At 49.5% G+C, this 21183-nt stretch overlaps 1 protein-coding gene across 2 annotated transcripts in view; it reads right to left on the bottom strand.

Moving 5' to 3' along the window:
- Window positions 1-21183, bottom strand: part of LOC125951183 (allatostatin-A receptor) — a 36368-nt gene that overhangs the window by 12 nt on the left and 15173 nt on the right. For both annotated transcript variants that reach the window (XM_049679835.1, XM_049679834.1), the window contains 4 exons: window positions 7591-7709; window positions 3715-3790; window positions 3444-3599; window positions 1-3123 (listed from right to left, as the gene is read on the bottom strand). The exon at window positions 1-3123 is cut by the window's left edge and continues 12 nt beyond it. In XM_049679835.1, the coding sequence (XP_049535792.1) occupies window positions 3019-3123; window positions 3444-3599; window positions 3715-3790; window positions 7591-7709 (456 nt within the window). In that variant the 3' untranslated portion in view covers window positions 1-3018. The remainder of the gene's footprint in view (window positions 3124-3443; window positions 3600-3714; window positions 3791-7590; window positions 7710-21183) is intronic.

Below are 21183 nucleotides of genomic sequence, written 5' to 3'. Positions count from 1 at the left end.
TTATTTCTCTTCAATGAAATTTTGAACCATCGACACCGTTATAAAAAAGTGAATTTTAAATTACACGCAACACGCCGACCGATTGCGGACATTCGATGGAACTCTAGTTATAGATCTGTTTTTTTTTGTACACTTATAAGGGGCACCTTATCAAAAGCAGCTTATAATTTACAAACTCGTTTCATCCAATTCTCTATATCATTTGCTCATTTCTATACAATTTTTTTTCTCTATTTGGTCGGACTACTGGGGATGGCTTTATAGCATGAATCGAATAACAAACATTTCTTACAATCTATACTCTGGGTAAAAGCCAAATAGTGGATCTGGAACCAAACGCTGGATCGGGTACATCGATCCACTTCCGGTCTTTGGCACAACAAGATTCGCTTAGAAAGGGGGAGGGGGTTAGCATACATTTCGCGGTTTCGGTTCAGGTTTTCGTACGAAATCGTTAGAATTATGACTCATTAATTGCTAGAATAATAACTACACAGCATCAACGGTTCAACAGCAAGATTTACAACAACTTACGGTTAGTTTCTTATGTACAAACCCCTCCCCCGCGGGAGGCGTTTTCTATCAATTCGTCAATGGTATAGACATTCGTGATTTCACAATATCCGTGACTCCTTCTGCTACTCCTCCACGCAAGCACGAAGAGCTGACTGTACAATAATCCAGATGGCACAAGATGGCGCACCGGCGGTGAATTGTGTTTTATTTGGCGAAACAAAACCGGGAAATGGAGGTAACCGTACGAATCCATCCATCTGTTAATTGTCATCGGGCAACGTCACGTCACGTTACAACCGCGGTTGTCTGGCGTCACTACCGTCCACCGTCTACTGCGAATGAGTCGCACACATAAAATGGTGTCCATTTTTTCCGGTAGACCACCCGAAATGGCTTCCAGGTAGCCGAGCGCCGGAGCTGAGAAGTGCGCCACGCAGCAATTATTGACGCAATCGTTGCCGTTGGCACGTTTGAGTGATCTCGCACTACTGACGCACAGCAGGCGCATCCTGGCCCTGATGGGTCATGGGATGCTATGCTATTTGGTGGCATCCAACTGTCGCGCCCCGTTTCCAGCGAAACGCAAAACACAAAAGGTGCGAGCGAGCGGAACCGGCAGTCATTAAGGAAACGAAACTCCCCTCCAGCACCGCACCACCACCCCCTTGTCTCATTATGGCTATTATCATTCGTACGTATTAAATTATCGCACAAAATGGCTCCATTTCAGCTCCATTTCGGCGTTCAAAAGCAATGCGCCAAACAATCGGTAATCGGTAATCGGTATTGGAATCGTTTGCTTCAGACTCTCGCCCTCTCTCTCTGTCTCTCTGTCTTATCCCTCCTTCTTCTGATTGCTAAATGGTGAGCTTTTATTAGTGCACAAACTGCGCTCATCGTTATCAAGCGTGACGCGATTCCCGACTGTGCGTCTGCCGCCTGCCAATGTGTTACCCTCCCCGCGGATAGTTGTTTATAGTTTAGCGAGCGTGTTGGCACCGCGCCGGATGCGATGCCATAACGAGGATTTTATTCCAACGAACTTCCCCCCGTGGGAGGTGAGGGAGTTGCAGGGCGAGGTGGGGGGGGGGCAGAAGTAATTTTGGGGCCAATCTACAAATGACCCGAAACAATATCATTACGACCTCGCACCGCAGGTGGTAACAGAGTGACAGAAAGCCAGCCAGCCAGCCAGCCGGCGAGCGAACCAGCAGGCGCTGAACAACATGGACGACTGGAAATGGGCAAATTGTCGTGGCAACCGAGGTAACCATAGGAAGGTACCCACCGCCGAGCGAACGAGTGAGTCCGAGACCAAGGAGAAGGAGACGATAATGACGTTGACATTCTGTCCCAGCGGGTGCGGGCGCTGCGCTGCCCTGTTGACAACGAGATCGGAGCAAAGCGAACCGGTGACATGCCAATTCGCCTCCATTTATTCACATTCGTGGGCCGCTGGTGCGTCTACCGCTGTCTGTCTGTGTGTGTGTGTGTGTGTGTGTTGGTTTATTGGTACGCCAGCTCTGAAGAAGACTCGGAAGGTTTTGGTGGCAGTTGGGACGAATGGTGCAAACACAAACAAGCGATTAGTGATGACTATTGTTTTCGGTGATTGTTTCCTTTCTCGTGTGCAGATATACATACACACGCACACAGACACACCAACACACAGACACCAACGGGGTGCATGCTGAGTGACTCCCCTCTGCCGTGGCTCCACTGAGAGGTATGATGGAATCAATCGTCACGTACCCTCGCTATACTACTGCTGCTGCATCCCCCCCGCATCGGTAGACCTCAAGATCAAGATGGCCACGGACACGGCCACGGACACGGCCACGGACACGGCCGCGCGCACAGGCACAGTTCCGGCTCCCGGTCACCACAAAACGTCAGGGGGCTGACTACTGACGTCTTGCGGTCTTGCTGGGATGCTAGATGTTTGCGGCAGTGTCCCGGTTTGGTGGTGTGCCCGTGATGTACGATCACTTCGTACGACCGCCGGGTACTTTAGTGGCCGATCTCGGCTTGAGGTCTACGCCAGGGGGGGGCGCGGAGGGCTGAAGTACATCTTCGTGCCGGTACCAAGCGTTTCCCTTTGGCTCCTTTTTCGTTCGTTGTCGTCGATTCCAGTTGTTGCGCCGATTGCGGTTGCTACGATTGCTGTACTGAGAAGCATGCAGTGTGTGCGTGTACGCGTGTGTGCGCGGGTGTTGTGTTTACCGTTCTTGCGCTTAAGCAAACAGATATTGTGTTAATATTTACAAAATCGTGGTAAAGGCACCCGCTGCGATGGATCCCCCATTGCCACTATTTGCCTATCCACTTCCTCCACCTCTTTTTTCACCAACAATCCGTTCGTGTGTGTGTGTGTGCGTTGGTTCGGACATACACGCGCCATCCGTGTCAGTTGAGCGAAGTCGGCGAAGCGCGCGCGTCTTAGACGCTGGCTACTTCGATGTACTTCTCCATAAATCTGCCTTCGCAGACGGGCTCCTCGGCTCATAAGGCGTCCGCATTCGACGTGCCGTTGCCGGTGGTGCGCGTCGTCTTGGTTTGAGCGGCCGGCTGAATGGTGAGTGGTGGCGGTCGGCCACACCAGACGACCTGTACCCCATAAATCACGGCATCGCCAGTCACGCGCAACGGTAACACGGGAACAGTCATCAGGATTAGAGGGAGAGAGAGAGAGAGAGAAAGATAGTTCAGTAGAACAATCAATCGATCTGGTTTTGTGGTCAGGGTCCCGGTACTGCTCTGCAAGGTTCCGAAATCTGGAAACCACAACTGCATTTGTGGTTCACCCCTTCTTAATGATCTGCACAACATGGCGCAACATGCCATGCGGTACAGAGAATACAATGGACATGGAATATGAACTACACCTACTACTACTACTACTACTACTATCTGCGCACCATAGTTACCTTGCGGAACGCTTTCCGGAAATTGTCGGACAGGAAGGCGTACAGGACGGGGTTGATGAAGGAGTTGGTGTACGCCAGCACGTGCGACACGATCTGGAAGATGATGCTGGCGTGCGTCAGCTCGTACAGCTGGAGTGACTTTAGCAGCAGGATCACCTGATGGTGAAGAGGGGATTGGAGGTGTGTGTGCAATTAGTGTCTTCTCTTGAAGCTTCTACAAGGACCAAGGGAGGAAGGAAAGGGGGGGAGGGGTTGATGGTTTGATGCGTACCTGTATTGGACACCAGCAGAAAGCAAACACCAGGACGACGACGACGACCATGCGAGTGACACGCTTTTTGCCTCTTCTGTTGGTATAAAATGGAAAGAGAGAGAGAGAGAGAGAGGGAGGTGTATTTGCATTATTTGCGTCAATTTCAGTTGCTAGGGGGGAGGGGGAGAGGATTAAAAATGAAGGTAATGCACTGCTGATGCATGTGCATCGACATGGTCATCACATTAGTGTCGATACCACCGGCATCTCACACAGTGACGAGGGAATCTTTGCTTGTTGAGTCCAACGTTGAAGAGGGTAGCCTGTCCGTGCTTGGTAGACCGCACTAGAAGCCGCAGCAGCAGCACCAGCAGCTACAGCATCATCCCCATCAGTAATCCATCAACTTAACTTATTGGATTACACTCACACACCTAGTGAGTGGCCACTAACACCCTAGAGAGGCGAAGTGTCTAACGTGCTACGGTCAACCAATATTTAATGTTGATTCTTACTCTAACATTGTGCCAAGTGATTAACTCAACTTCAGTCACTTCACCGACACCGTTTCAGTCCCGTCGCTTGCTTTGACCTACTGCCTACTCGATAGGCGAATGGCATGTGCCTGACCTTTATGATGAACCACGAACCCACACACACACACATACATAGAAACACTCGCACGGAGTTGCAGCAGTAAGTAATCCTTCTCAGAGTCTGGTACACACGCTAGTGAAAATTGGATTTTTGCCCATCGGGCTGCCTGTAACCGGCCACCAAACTCACTCCATACATCAGGGTGTGTTATCTGAATAATTGGCTTCAAGTTTATGGACGAATCGCTCGCTCGCTCGGTCGAGGTTAGTAGCGTTAGTGTTGTACGTAAGAAAAACCAACACGTAACGAAAGCAATCAACAAAAGCGGCTGCAGTGGAAAAACAGAAATTTTGCTACCCCCCTCCGTTTGCTTGGCTACTAGCGGTCCGAGCGGTTGTTTGTTGTGTTGGTCAAACAGGGTGTCGAAACCACCGAAAAGCCGGGAAGGAGGTGCGAGCAGCTGTTTTGGGAGGGCTGCTGCTTGTGTGCGGCGAGCAAACTATTCCGACACACCATACCAGCCGTAAAACAACAAGAACGGCGGGGTACGGGGTGAGCAATAAAGGGAGGAACGGGGGGGTTGAGAGGGTTGTTTAAAATGGAACAACATCTTGTTGGAACTATTCCACCTCTCCGCTCCGGTGGTTAGTTGGCAAGTGGCTGCCGGGGGGAAGGTTTCATTTCAAATTTATTACTGTTTTCGGAATGCAAAGAGAGAGAGAGAGAGAGGGAGAGTCCACTAACTCCCTTGTTGTGCATATTGGATCCGCAGTGGATTAAGAGGTGAACCAGTGTGCATGTGAGTGTGTGTATGTGCTGATGAAAACCCGTTCTAGTCGGCACACAATGGCCCCTGTGGCCACACATGGGTGTGATGTGGTGACAGAGTCACGCAGGTGCCCCCTCGTCACCCCCCTACCCTCTGGGATATGCAAACAATCTTCATCGATTGGTGCCGGGGCCACTATCTAGCCAAAGTCTGGCTCATAAATAAAGGGATGGCCGGTCTCATTAAGTACCTTGTATTTCGCTTCGAATGGCGAATCGTTAGGCTTAGTGAGGATGCATTCCCGAGACTCAGACGGTCTCCCACCCCCTGGGAAATTCCTGATCACCATCGTCGAAGGAGTGAAGTGCCAGGCGTCTCCATCGATGGAGGCGCATGGTTCATCGCGCCAGCGTAACAATCGATCACTCGCTACAGCTAGCAAATGGTTATTGTGTCCGTGTCCGGTGATGGCTTAAATTAAGAGGATTTTAACCGTCGTTTCCGTGACTAAGCGCCGGAACAATGCGCCTCACTAATCCCGTCTAATGGGCCCCCTTAACAGGTGGACAAAGGGCACGTGCCTTTTCGGAAGCAGTCCGTCCTTTTGTCACTCAATTTAGCTTCAAAAGGAAAGGAAGCTTCTGGTCTTAGCTTGAGTGGCGCTGGTTGGCAAAAATAGAATAAAAGCTTCGCTCTTTCTCTCGCCGATAATCGAATGATGGGGTGGTAGCCGGGAGGAAGGTTGTGGTCGGATGCCAATTAAGCATCAATGCAATGGTTGCCTGTGTGCTCCGACGAGTACTCCCGGGGTACCGAACAAGCAACTCGATCTTTGTGGTTGCTGCCATGCTGTGGTGGTTGTGACAAATGGGAGTCCATTTGCATTTTCATCAAAGTTTTAGCAACGCAAAATATTCATGTTTTGTTATTCTTTCAAATGAATGCCATAACTATCAATTTGCATTGGAGCAAAGGTTTGAAAGATAGAGAATCGAGTAATTTTAAAAAATATAGATCTTAAATTTTAAACACAGATATTTTTTTTACTTTGGCAAAACGGCAAAGCATACTATGACATTTTGTGAAAAATGTACTTGTTAAAATATTTTCTTACGAAACTTTAAATGAAAATATAAGGATTCTATCGATTTGTTTTCAAAACTGATAACTCAACCATTCAGCAACTACAATGGCTGCTTTCCCAGCTTATAAACAGCGCCTGTCGGGAGTGTATCGATGCTTTCAATCCGACTTCATTACGCCGGTTACAACACAACCCTGGCCCTCTGGCCAGCTCATGATAAAGCGATTATTTGCTCGTTAATCGATGGCACTTTTTTTATCCAATGATGATAAATGCTCTGCCGTGTGGTTGTGGTTGTGGATTTGCAGACGAAAAGTGTGATGTATGCGAAGAAGGGAGGGATGGCGACGCGTCACGAAACATAAAAAATCAATTCCGACCCACTCGTCATTGTGTTATTTCCGGTATCATGTTATGATGATGATGATGATGATGCTACCGGCTGATGCTGCCGGCGTGTTGGTTGGTGGGGACAGGGGATTGTAAATATTTGGTCTGCACTTGATGGATTCCGATTTCGGTTTTTGCGCTCGGCTTCGGTCGTTAAATTATGAGCTGCAGGTTTCAATCAACCGTCCGTCCGTCCGTCCGTCCGGGCTCATGACTCCTGGACCAAGCGCGCGAATTCACACAATCGTTTGAAAAGAATCTTTGACGAAGAACCACACAGCCATACACGGCTTATGGCTGGCTTCTGCCAAAAAACCTTCCTCCCCTTCGTTAAACCCCTCCCCGTACGATGATGTTTTGCAAATAAACAAATCTCCGGTGTCGGTGATGGTGTGAATGTGAGCTGCTGGTCCGAATCGGTCTACCGTCGATACCACGCGCACCATAAATCAACCTCTTGCTGGCATGTGCAGCCAGAGAAGAAGAATAAGAAGAAGAAGAAGCGACCTCTATGGAAATACAAAAATGGATCAACAGTCCAGACAGATAAAGTGGAGCGAGAGAGAAAAAAACTTTTTTTTTTGAGGAACAACCGTGCCGTAAACGACGGTGAACAGTGCACTTTGTGGAGCGGGAAACGTTAGTGGCGTGGTGGGATGATGGGAAAGCATTTTGGAAAATTGCAAATTAAACGTTTAAATATTTAAATAGATGATGGAATGCTATTACGGGCGGCGGAACGTGGTGCACGTCGCAGCAGGAGAGCACGTCGTCTCCGAGCGTTCCGACCTGCGTTCCGACTAGATACTACGGCATCGTCGTCGCACCAATCGTCTTAATGACGACGGCCGAAGGAAAGGGAAGGGAAGGACCGGAAAAGCGCCACGGAAAACAGCCGCCCTTGTCGGAGTCGGAAAATTGAATAACCTAAAAATTGGTTGATCAGCGGAACGACGCTTTCGGGAGCGATAGCGAAGGGGGAGGGGGGGGGGGAGAGGAGGGGGGACACGCAGCCCATATGGCACTCTTTTGGGCGGACGCCCCCCGAACTTACCTCGATTCCGCCGATGCCCGTCCACCGGGGGCACCCTTCCAGAGCCGGATCAGCATGCCCATGTAGAGGAAGGAGATCAGCGATAGCGGCACTAGGTACGACGACAGGAAGAAGGCAACCTGCGAAGAGACGGAAGAAGAAGAAGAAGAAGAAGAAGAAGAAGAAGAAGAAGCGCACGTACACGCGCGTTAATGACCCATGTCGGTACAGTCTCGGCATGCTCGGCGTTGCCTCGATTCCGATCGATGATGGGACGTGGCCGAGCGAGGCTGAGGATGGCCGAGCTGCGACGTGCTATTGCCAGCTGCCAGCTCGTCCTAGTAGTCCTAGTTGATTGGATTAAAAAAGATGTTCTGGCAAGGTCTGCTACGACCGTCGCTACGGGGAACGACCGTCCCCGTTCACTGGCTGGCTGGGAGGTTTTTCACTTCTCCAGGCAAGGTCAAGGATAGCGGAGCGCAATATGGAAACGAATACCCGGCGACCCCTCGGGATTCCATCCGGAACGTAACCGAAAACGAGAAACACGCGCCCTCGACCACCACACAGGCAGGTCGTTAATATTGGTTCCTACACACATGTGTGTGTGTGTGCGTGCGTGTGTGCGTGCGGGCTCGAAACTCGACACAGTTCGAGGTATGCCATCGGATAGCGTCAGTTTCCGGCCAGCGCAACCATAATTTGATCAAATTCCTCCGATGCTCTGGTAACATCAAATAGTGGGGGAAGGGGAGGGGGCTACATCCGGGCATCCACCGGTTGGCTATGCGATGTCAACACGGCGAGACGAACGAGATCCGCGGGATCTGCGGGACCGAAAACCCCCTTAAAATTCTCGGCGATCCCAACTTCCTGGAGTTGATGCTCGAGACCGAGAGCACTTTCCAGTCTGGAATCTTCCTCCCTTCGTGTTTAATCCCGGGGGGGGGGGGGGGGGATACACCAATACACGCTTGGTTGGCTTGGTAATTGCGTGGCAAAAGCCTTTCCTCTACTACTTCTTCCCCTTTCTTCGAGAGCGTTGAGTGTCTCACGCAATCCGAAGCGGTGGAGATCATTGGTTGGTTTGCCGTTGGAGAGTTTGGAGCAAACTTTCGGCGAATCCTCACTCCCCCCCCGGTGGGTGTGTGACCTCTGAAGTTTTGGTTGATTCCTTTCCTCGGCACGTCATGGCAGCTGTTTTCCAGTGAAAATGGCATTCCGTCCATCAACCTTACACGCGCATCGCAAACAACAATCACATGCGTGTTCGCGCATTCGCATTAACTTCCATTCTTCACTTTTGCAGTAATTATGGCGAAGGTGTTGAAGGTGTTAAAATGTTTGTGTGTGTGTGTGTGTGTGTGTGTGTGATCTGACACGCAAAGTGCGCGATCACGAGAGTTAGGAAGTAGACTTGAGGCGTGGCGTGGCAATCGCCTTAAGACACGCTGACATGCCATATACGCCGGCAGGAGGTTCATTCGCCCATTCGGGTAAATGTCCTTTTTCGTTTCGGTTCGCATCTAGTTGGCAACAGCAAATGCCAAGCAACCGTCGAGCGTTCGCCAACGCCAACTTTGCGGTTTCACCACACGATTTGAATGAAGATTATGTGCGCGCCATGCTCATGCCTTCATGCCTGCTTCACTCCTCGTCCATGACCGCAGTAGTCGCACCTTCTCCACCAACACAACTGTTGCCGAAATGTGTTGTTTTGCACTACGCCGCCGTCGACACCGACCAACCTACAAGAGGAACCAGCAGGACTCTGAGCACTGACGTCATACCGGTATGCGGTTTCTGATTTCGTGGTTGAATTCTCTGTTGCCTTGTGCTTGCGATCCAAATTCAATTTTTCAATCATTCCTCCCCATCTCATACCTTCCCTTGATCCTCTCCACCTCTCCATTCGCTCCCCCCCCCCGGGGGAATTGTTGAAAATAACAATTCCGCAGCAACCATCCACAGTGTTGCGTTCGAAAAAAGTGAAACAATTCGGTGGAAAGATGGAAAATCAAAACTTTTTTTTACGCGAAATATGAAACGAGTCTCTGCACGCTCCTGTAGCTGCTGCTGCTGCTGCTGCTGCTGCTGCTGCTGCTGCTGATGTAGTGGCTGGCAGCGAAGCAATCCCGCAAAATGATTATGCCACTCGTAGATCCGTGGAAATGCGGGATCCGGACGATTAAAGAACAATTGCTCTGTCATTTGAATTCGGAGAAAACTTGTGAAAAAGCGTCAAGTAAGAAGCAAGAGAAAAACCGGATAGGGTAGGATTGGAACGATGATGGGAACACAAAAAGAACAGAAACTCTGACAAAAACCCGACGATCCGACTAATTTGTTGGTGACAGATTTTTGAATAATTGTTGCTGAGTGGTAGTCCGCGCGACGACTGACACGCGGCTTCAGATACCACTCCACGGCGAGGGGAGAAAGGGGTGGGGGGGGGGGGGCGTAATGCTCGGATTGTGTTTATGGCTCAAGCCAAACGGTAGACAATCGCGCTTCCATTCCATAAACTGGTTGCATTGTTTGTGAAATAAGGTAGTCTGTTTGCTGGCGTTGTTTGCGTCAGTTTTTGCCCGGAATTTGGTCCGAATCAATCCGGAACGCAGCGGGACAAATGGGTCTTGTTAATGCGGATCGGAGGCTACCCAGGGATTCCGGGGAAATCCGGGGGAGGTCATGTGGAAATGCGGGATCCAAATAGATGGTATTTGGCGCAGATTCCGGTGTATAGCGTACCATACACACCCACACACACACACACGCACGCATGAGGGCGAAGAGATCTATACAAATGCGTTGGATGACAAGTTAATGCTAGTTTAGTTGGTGGCGGAGTATCCCGGGTTGCGTCGATCCAAAAAAAATGGGAAAGAACTGTCGGCGAGGCTACTGAGATGCTGGGACGGGGTGGTAAATTCATAAACCCAATTGGCTATGGGATGCTTTTTACGGACTTTCCAGGGGCAGCGGGATACGGAGGTCCATTAGGGCAGTGGCTCTTGGCTCCGGCTCTGTGATGGTGCTTCCGGGCTTGTCAATACGAGATATGATGACATTCCCAACAGCGGCAGGGGACATAATCTTATGCCACATGGCGTTATGGTTGATTTGCAATATTATGTCCCTCCATTAATTCGTAGTGCTTATGAGTGTGTTTTGGGGGGTTTTTTTTTAAAGAGAATCCCTGATCCAATGACGTTCAAAGTCGTTTCCTTTGGAAGCAACAACGTTCTGTCATGATTTGTGCAAGTATTCGGTGTTTTCGATTGGGAGGAATATTGTCTGATTTGTATCTTTTTCATACTGTTTCAAACAGATTTCATAACCCAAAAGATGCATAACGTTGATCTTAGGATTGACCGGAAAACTTCCAAATTCCAATACTAGCTTCTTGTTGTCCTTGACGTCCAAAGTTCCATTTTTGATTCGAGGAATTTTCCAGGCTATACTTAAGAAATGAGCACTCAATAGCACTTAACAAGCTGCATAAATTCTCAAAAAAGTGAAATTAAAGTGACACGTGAATGGATATTAAAATTGCCGGAATTCACTGGCCGTTCGCTGCAAAAATAGAGAAATATTTCCGGAAATCGGCAACACAACTTTCGACCACAGCAGCTCAACCAACCTCAACCTCAAATGCGGTTGCGTCCAAAGATTTTCGACCGAATTTTGTGGTTTTAACACTGCACCACCTGACGTGATGACTTGTGCATTGCGACGTCACTATGCAAATTCCATGGAAAAAATACCATGGTCTAGCATCCTGGATAGATACTGTTACTATCTACCTCGATTCCGCTTACTGTCAGAACGTACCCCCCATCCCTAGATAAGCCTATTTGCTTCTACTCGAATCTCATCCACACGTCCAAATGTACCTTCCTATATAAACCCACCATAAAAATCCGGAGAATCACTGCAGCACCGGGCCGGCCCGTGACCGGTACCGGTAAATCTCAATTGAGTGGTTTTGCACACCGAGCCTCCTTTGATTGGTCTGCTCTCTGCTCGCACATCGAATATCGTCCAAGCCAAGGCATAGATAATCCCGCCGGCTGTTTGACATGTTGTCACGGCCGATTGGGTCCGTAGTAAGCCGATCAGCCTAGAGGTTCGCAAATTCCCGGAAATCGAGAAATCCGGTTTCCGGCTAGAGAGAGAGAGAGGCGGGAACACAACTCCATACTAAACCCGCAAAAGCTATTGTACGTGCCAGGTCCCAGGCCCAAGTCCAAGTCCCGTGGATGTTCACCATCACATCACACCATGTGTGATGTGATGACGCGGCAGAGCCGGGGGTTGGTACAAGGTACGGCGAGGGTGCCGCGTGTATGCATAAATTGAGAAAACCTTCGTTCGGTTTGCTCGCGTTACATCTTTCCGCATCCCACGTGCTGTGCTGGGGTGTGTGTGTGTGTGTGTTTCACAAAATATGAAGTTTGCTTGACAGCCCGAACACGGTCGAATGGACTCGACTCCCCGGTAGCTCCCCCGGTAGCGAATGATGGATGATCTCGCGAAGAAGATCTTCAACATGCTGAGAGGTGTATCGGTATTGGTAACGCTCGATACACTTGCGTCTCGCGGTGTCTGCGGACCCGGAGTTTGGTTGTGGATTGGTTTGGATGATAAATCAATTTGCTGTAGCTCTCTCTCTCTCTCTGTCTCTCCAATACCAGAGCGGAACGAAGCTTCATCGCAGCATGAGTTATAGGCGGCCACGCATTGCGTATAGCGGATGATTAATTTTAATGGAACGTTGGCTGCCTGGCTACGGAATCTTTGGCGTTGTTTTCCATCAAATATTCGAGAGAAGGATGATGATGATGATGATTCTTCCCTTCCTGCACCATACCATACCGTGTTGCATCTAATTTGTCTGTTTGTGCGTGTGTGTGTGTGTGTTTTTGGTGCGTAAATTAATCGAATCCTCAGCCCTCATTACGCGTGTGATGGATGCTAATGCTCTATGCTAATGGGCAGCCTCATTTATCCGCATGGGTTTTCGCGTTTCTCGCGCACCAGAAAATGAAAAGCATAAACAATGTGGCGCTGGATCGTTCGCTATTTTCGCATTGGGGAATTTAATTTGCAAGGCCCCAACCCACGGCCCGGTTCCGGTGCAAAACAAATCAAAACTAGAGAGGCTCCTCTTGGGCCTTCGTTCCTTGAATGCTGCAGTGTGTGTGTGTGTGTGTGTGTGTGTGTGTGTGTGTGTGTGTGTGTGTGTGTGCCATTTCCATCGGGCTGTTTGACCGTCGGTGTGTTGTTTGCGCTTAATCTCTCTAGATCTCCGAGAACAGCAAAAATGCTAAACACAAACAGAGGTTTTCTTCGGACCGTTCTTTTGCACATAGAATAAACACCAGCTCTTAGTGGTGGTTCTGTAATTAACCGGAACCCGGTTGCCTGAGGACAGGAATGTGGCCAAGGGTACGTACGCCATCAAAGCAAGCCACACCATTTATGTATCGAGTAAATTATTTGATGTTCGCGATCGCGATGCCTGGAAGCAGCTGAAACTTGCTGGCTCGATGCTGGCAGGAATCGATCCCGCCCCTCCATCGTTCAGAATCGTCCGTCAATATCAAAGCATCGCTCGATTTATGCTGAGAGTTCGCAAGCCTTTCCTAGAAGGCTTTTTCATACCAAGAAGCCGCTTACCGAAGGGGCTAATAGACTACACTGGCTTCACACTCACTTCACCAGTGCGCCCGGTGCTGGTAACTCCTTAATCGAAAATTGCCCCAAAGCACATTCCAAATGGTGGAAACGGTTGGCTGGCTGGAAACGGAGGAACGTGCGGAAAAGTTTCCAAAACATTCTAAGCGACCGCGACCGGCGAGTCTGCCGAAAGTTTGCTACCTCACGCTACGCCCAGAACGTACCGGCTGATCCTCTTAGGCTCTACTACTAAAGGCTGCACACCTGGGGTCGCTTTGGATCGTTTCGGATCTCAAATTAACCAAAAACGGAAACCGGAACCGGACCGACCGAGTTTTTGACGTGCCGGAATGTGAGAAGAAGTGCCACCGGGAGTGGGTTGGCGCGCTCTCTCTCTCTCTCTTTCTCTCTGCACGTCTCGTGGAGTCACTCTCGCGCTAATCAGGTCTCCGGTTCTTCGGGGATGTCGGTCCACGCTTTTGGTCCACCAAATGACACGTGAAACCGAAGGACTGTCGGTCCCACCGGTGGCACAGCAGCAGCAGCAGCAGCAGCAACAGCAGTAGCAACAACAACAACAATAGTCTGACAGGTTTTGTCAGCGACCGTCGCTGGGTCGCCCCTGGACCGAACATTCAAAGTTGGTCACGAAAATCGGTAACATTTTGCGAAAACTTACCCCCACCGGGGAAAAGTTGGTGCTGCGCCAAAAAAGCAATTATAATCCCTCCCGAGAAAGAGAGAGAGGGAGTCAGCGTCCGGAATTCTTTTCTTTTTCCTCTCCATTTCACCCTGCCTCTCCGAGGGGGGTCCATCTGACGTGCGAACGAAAGTTTGATTTGAATGTGAAGGGAGACTACATTTAGCAGAAACGTCAGCACTGGCAGCAATTGTGGCATTCCAGAAACGGGATAAAAGATACACGATCCACGGTGAGATTGGCTAAATTGACCTCTCGCAAGGGACGGAATGTATGGGACTGATGACCGACAAGAAGCAGTCAGTAGCGATGTCGTGTCGTGAGATTTTCTAAAAAGCGTTCACCATCCAGTGCACCATCAGCAACAGCAGCAGTAGCAGCATATTGTCAGCACAAGCACGGAACGTCCTTCGACAGCACTTGCAGCTGTGTGTCTCGGGGGTGCTTCATGTAGCGCCCGGATGCACCAAGAAAGGAGAAGCAACATGCTCATGCTCCTTACAAGGCACCGTCATCTTCTGGTGCTCGGTGGTGTTGGAAATGTAGCCACGGGCTGCGTGCAAAAGTGAATTACTAAAATGCAAAAGACAAGGTGCACCAGCAGCAGCAGCTGTGTGTGTGTGTCTGTAAGAGGCGACAGCCCCTGTAACAACATCTTCTTCAACGTCAAAGCATGACACCAACCGTTACGAGTATGCTTTTCGCTTTGTATTTTGTGATATGCTGCTGCTTATGCTGCTGCTGCTGCACTCGCTGCACTTGTGATACCGCTGGCTTGGGATTCATTTCTTTTTTAATTTAAAATACTTTGGACCAATTGGAGCGTGGCAACGCGTGGCGTGGCGCAGATCGTGAGATGAAAGCCAAACGAAGCCCGTCAACGATGCTTAACGAGGAAATGGTAGCTCGTGTCTCGTGCAGCGTGTCCTCGTTCACAATATGGTGACCGTGTGTATGTGTGTGTTGAGCTGGAGCTGAGGTTGTGGTTTCAACTGCAGCTGGAGGATCGAGTTGATGAAAAACTTTACCCAAACTTACGAATACATCCACACGCTAAGCCACACACTAGAGGATTTGGGAAAGTTAATTCGTGACACACTTGAAACTCGATTACACTTTTTCATTTAACACTTCAAACTTCAAACACGGGGAGCATCGAGCATAATTGCACCAAATTGCGAGCTGCTGCTGCTGCTGCTGCTAGTGAGATGTCCGTTTCGTCAAAAATGAAAGCAAGCGAAGAAGGAGCTGGACAAGATAAACAGACCGACGGCCCGGAACGAGATTCGTGTTCGCGCAGAGAGGGGCACCGGATGATTGTCTACAGGCCTCCGGGGAGCAGAACGCAGCATGATAATCCTTTTCCTCCGAATCGTATGCGCATGTTTATGCTCGTGCTCATGGCAAGCGGTAATTCCTTGGGGGGATATTTTCGGGACGAGACAGTGAACCTACCCTCCTTTTCCTTCCCCCCTTTTTCCTCGCGAAGGGTCAGACCCGTTTGGTCAGATCTTGCGGACGACCTTTCGCTTGTCGCTTAAAGTTGCTCACCGGTTTGCACGGTCGCATGGCCACGGGACGTTATGCGGTTGAACTTTCACCGACCGACCGACGGATGGTCGGTCGCTGGTCGGTCGGCCGGTTAATAATGCTGGCCAGAGAATCGTATTATGATGCGAGGGAGCATAAATTCGCTTATCTTCCGGTTTTACTGCTAAGGCTCCTAATATGGTTTTATTGGTGGCTTCGGTGGCCCTGGCGCTTCCATGAAATTATTTACGAGGACGCGTAACACCAGGGTGTACCCGGGGGGGGGGGGGTGCCACTGTGCCACTGATGGAGGGAGAGGGAATTGAAACATTTTTGGAAATGTAATGTAAGAGAACCATTTTATTAACTCCCACTCCAGATTGGTAGTCCGGGATTGCACGCGGCCTCGTTACAACCGAAACGTGCCTGTAGTGACGACGGGAACTGCCATTGTATATGTCAACAAATGCGGTCGGACTGAGCACCAGTTGAACGCGAGGAACGTAGCAACCGGCAGCAAGCGAAGTAGAAGTAGGCGAATGAAGCGAAGAATGGCCAGGAGCAGCGTAATGGAGAAATTAATTGATTAAAAGCATGGTTGAATGGAGTAATTTGCGGGCTTTTCCGAATGATTTCACCGCTGGCTCGTGGTCGCGTCTCGGAAATTGGAACACACCACTTATGCCACTCATAGTTGCTGGTACATACAAACAGAAAAAAAAAACATTTTTGATTGCTCTTCTCAATAGCGCAAGCGTTGCCTCGCATCAAATTCACAGCCTGCTATTGTTGCGTGGAGTTTCATTAAACGGATTAAATTTCCATTCGGAGCCCTTCAATCGTGACACACACACACGACAGACGCGCGCGCCCCCGATTCGGTTCGAAAATTGATTGTTCCGGATTGAAATCAAACCGTCGATCGTCGATAACATTCCCAGCGGAACGGTTCGTTGAACGTCGCTGAGGTCGAACGCAGGGCGGTCGGCGTTTTCTTTTTTTTTTTCGACAGAACCTGATTCAATTTTGAAAGAAAATCTCTCGAAACCATTGGCGCCTTTATGTGGTATTGGTGCGAGAGGGGGAGGGGAGGAGTGATTTTTATTGCCTTTCCATCGTCTCGCCGGCCCCCCGCAAAAGAGAACCCAAAAGCTTGAAGGTGTGATGCGATAAAGGAAAGAAAAACATTCACATTCCTGCCAGCTAACCGGGCAGAAAGAGGTGCGATGTCGCCAGCGGTTCCCAAAAGGGGAGTCAACACGGCCGTGCCCCTGGCGTCTGGACGTGAGTTACGTTTTATTGTTTTCCCATAAAAAACAGTCGAAGCAGAAGAAGAAGAAGAAAAAGAAGAAGACGAAACAGAAATGATCGGCACCGAAAAGGGGTTCGGGTTGACGTGAAAGTTTCGGGTAGGATTAAGTGTGAAACTGTCATGCGATGTTTTTTTTTTGGTTTTTCATTTGGTGGTGACAAACACCATGAAGCAGGAAGCATTACATTCTCCTCTTCCTCCCGGGGGAAAATGCACAGAACCTGTATCCGGGTTGACACTCGGTGGTCGGTCGTCGGTTTGATGAAAAATATGTTGACCAACGGGGGGCTTTTCCGGTTGGCTTATTCCTTTTTTTTGTCCTGCTTCTTCTTCTTCTTCGCTACGGTCCAGTTTTGGTCACTTTTGAGCTACAAGTTTCACGCCACCGATTAAAGCGGTCCATGCGGTCGCGCTTCTCCTTTTTATTGCTGGATCAGGAGGTTTTTGTGTTGGTCAAATGGGATCAATGGGCAGTTAGGGGTGGGGGTGGGGAAAGGAGGGGAGATTTATTTTTTATGTGGCATGTTTCCGGTGGGCACACACCGATACCGAAGAAGCTCATCATAATGGGTCTCGGGATTCATAATGAATGTTGACCGCGAACGCTCGTAAACCAATATTGGTCAAGTTATCTTTTTTTTCTCCTTTTGTTCGCTCTCGGTATTTCGGAGTTGCCTTGACCGGATCCGGTTGGCCATCCGGTTTGGCCTGACGGGGGTTGGGGGTTTTAATGGGAAATTATGCTCATTTCCAACGGCGGTCCAGTTTCTGTAATGGGTTTCGGACCTGCGGTTGATCTGTGGCTGTGGTTCAATAAAATGTACAATGCTCAATTCTAGCGTATGGTTCTGGTTGCTATTAATGGACGACAACATTGTTAGCAAATGGATTACATTGAATCCTGGTGGCAAAGTAGCAACCATTGGGTTACAGTACTCCCCCCCTCCTGGGGAACACTCGCTACATCTCACAGTTTTTTTTGTTTTGTTTCCATTTTCCCATTTAAAAAATGCCAAGGTAGTCGTGGTTTCTGTGCAAAGCCCCCCCACTCGCGGTGATCGTTCTTGATGCCGAAGTTCTATGAATTTTTCATCGAACTCCATCATAAAGCAAACAATGCGCAATGGAGCAAACACAAACAATGCGAAAATGGGAAATCGTGGAGTAAAAGGGAGAAAATGAAACCTTCCGCGCGGGAAAAAAAACGGAGTTGCTGGAAACCCCCTTCCACAAGGAGCACTTTGAAAGAGGGCTCACTCTCGTCTATTCACCAATCCCTGGGCCTCTGGTCGTCATCGTCTGGGTTGACAGCTTCCGCGACGTGCTTTTCCGTCCCCACAATCTCGCAACCGAGGATATCGAGAAAAGAATCCGTCAAACAGCGTAGGCCGCGTTTGCGTACGACGCAATGTGTTTCCTTCTTTCATCTCCATCTCGGTAGGCTCAGAACGCCCAGAAGCATCCGAGTTTATAGACAAAGTTTGCGTTACCAGCAATCGCACCATCAGCGCTACATCCTCTCTCATCAGCAATCGCACGAATCACGGAGTAACTTCACGGAGAGCAGAGCTATAAGGTACGTGACACATCGGCCTGGCATCAGCCGTTGATCGGTTAGATCGTAATGCTGAAGCCATCCGACACACACACACACACACACGTACTGGTAGTGTGAGCTACACGAAGATCCTCTGGATTTCGCTTGTTCGCTTGTCGATTTCGATTTCGTGCCCCTCGCGGAAAGTATTTTCCGGTAGTAGTGTTAGTGGGACGACGGCTTTTTGACGACCATTTCGCTAGCGCACAACTCGTTCGAAAACCCGACGATGAGCTCCGTCGATGGTTACTAAGATTGGGTGCCGCCATCGGAATCGTTTCGCTATTTCCTGTAAGTACCGCCGACCAGTAGTAGGCCACTGAACTGAACATTGCCAATACATGGGGTTCGGCTGAGTGGTGGTGTTTCTTTGTGAATAGCGCAAGGTTTTTATGGCCGTACGCGGCCTTTCTTCGAGGCTCGGAAGGAGCTCCCCATTGCTTTTAATGCGTTTTTGCATAATTTTACGAGCCACTTTTCGTTGGTGGCCATTTGCAATGCTTGCTAGCTCCTTTTTTAAAAGTGAGCTGTGGCGTGGGCGAATGGAAGGCGAAGGAAAATCGATTTCCGTTAAGTGGTGTGTTTCACCTTCATAAACTTCGGGCTAGCCGGATGCCAATAAGATTTGCATTGTTGCGCTTCCCGCTTTTATCCTTTATTTTTCTCCTCCCACGGCTCCAGAATCTTTCTAGCGACCGAGGACTAGAGGCTTAGCGCGTTACAGTTGTGTAGGTTGTGGAAAAGGTGTGTTCCGGATATCGTCCCTGCCTCAAATCTTTAATGCCACCTCCGGGAGTAGAAAGTCTAGTCCCTTTTTTTGGACAGAAAATATGGGAAAAAGCTTCTAACCCCTCGTCTAGATCTCTCTCTTTATAAATCTTCGGCCTTCGACATTGAAAAGCCACCCCCCTCCCCGGGCGCAAAACGTAATCAATCGGAAATGCATTCGAGTGTACGAACGATTTGTGCGGAGCGTGTCAATGGCTGTGTGCGTGTGTGTGTGTGTGCTTGTGGATTCAGGAGGCGGCTTTCAAAGTGTTTGCGCTGAGGTTGAAGCAACCCGCAAACCAATCGAAGCAACCAGGTTAACCGAGCTTCCTGCCACACTCAATATTTATTGCTTCATTTCTGCTTCGTTCGCTGTGTTTTGTTGCAAAGAAACACGTATGTTTGCTGTCAAGTATCAGGTGAATAGATTAGGATTTGTTTATTGCTCCTACTGGATTTTCGCTTAATCCGTCGTTCGCCCGGCCGCCCACGGCTGTATGGTGTTGCGGTTGTGGGAGGATGTTTTCGAAATTTGCAAATTCGGTCCGCCCACCATCGGTTCGTTTCCTACGCACGAATTTTCGAACCGTTTTATTCCGGGTAGTGTCGACCACCATCGTAGACGCCACGATTGTTGGAAGAGCAACGGAAGAGAAGGAGAAGGAATATGAAACATCAAACGTCGTTTCCGTCGATAGCGTTGATATGCGTTGGTTGCTGATATATCGGGGGGGTCTGTTGCAATGTTTCTGATTTCCCATGTGGAGCTCTCTACTGTTGTTGTTGTTGTTGTTGTTGACCACGGGAACCACGTAGGCCTCGAAGTGGCTGCAATCAATTACCGGACGCTGGACGCGCTTCAAAGCGAATCTTCCTCCACACCGCCCGCAAAAGATTCATCATTCAAATTACAACAAAGCCCGTGCACGGGCCTTGCGCCCCACGTTTCAGCGCCGCGTCAAACGTGGCTGGTACCTTGGGCCTTGTAAATCAACAATTTCTCATCCTCCAATACCTTTCCGACTTCGGTTTCAGAGCTCCGTTCTCAGTCGGCAGTCGGTGGGTTTGCGGTGGCTTTGCTCGGTGGTTATCGTTTGCCTTCCGGTAACCGGAAGCAACACAAACATCGTTCCCACATCCAACACCAGTACACACCAGTACACACCAGTACCGTTAAGGCAACGGATGTTGGCATGAATCTAGCACCTCACGCGCGGGAAGTTGAAAGCAGCCTCCACGACCACGGAACGAAACGGATCTTTTATGCTTCGCTTCGCTCCGTTGTTCCGTCGCATTTCGCGATGCTGTGGGCTGGCCCACTGGTGCCCATTACCTTCAATCTGTCCACGAATGAACACGCAACCAACACGGGGAAAATGGTTTTTTTTGGGGGGGGGGAAGAGGCGCTAGAAGGTGTTCCGTTTTTTTGTTCTCTTTCTTTCTCTTTGGGCACATCGGGGAAGGCTCTTATCACCTCATGGCCCCTTCTCGCTGGTAATATCCGTGCGCTTGTTTGTAAAGATGGCGATGAGCTCATCCGCTACGACCGCTAAACTACCGAAAGAGAAAGGGAGAGAGCAAGCGACACAAAGCCAGCTACAAACCTCAGGAAGCACCTGGAACCACTATCGTTACACTACCGGCACTGTCCTGGTGACCGACTGCGATGGCATTGCCAGTCCGTTTCAGCATCGTTCAACGTGGCCACTGCTAGCGAATGCCACGGTAATGGCCAGAATGCCATATCCGGTCCGGCAAAACGAAGATCCATGCTGATGGTAGCGAATGGTGCACGGAAGCGAGAAATGGATCCCATTGTTTTGCATCCCCATTTGTTCATTAAATTGCTAATAGACTCTAGCCGTGTTTTTGTGTCCGTTATGGTGTGAGAAAGAGAGCGTATAGAGGATGAGGTGGTCTCGACTGGTGCTGGTTCAAGCGAGAGCTTCTTCTGCTGCTCTTCAACGCTTCCCGTTTCTGCAACAGTGTAGAAAGTGGCGCTCGGTCGTTAGCTTTAAATCGGAA

This window comes from Anopheles darlingi, chromosome 2 (assembly GCF_943734745.1).
Source record: "Anopheles darlingi chromosome 2, idAnoDarlMG_H_01, whole genome shotgun sequence".
Classification (NCBI taxonomy): Eukaryota; Metazoa; Arthropoda; class Insecta; order Diptera; family Culicidae; genus Anopheles; species Anopheles darlingi.
The sequence above is the reverse complement of the archived record's forward strand: the minus strand, read 5'-3'. Positions and strand labels throughout refer to the sequence as shown.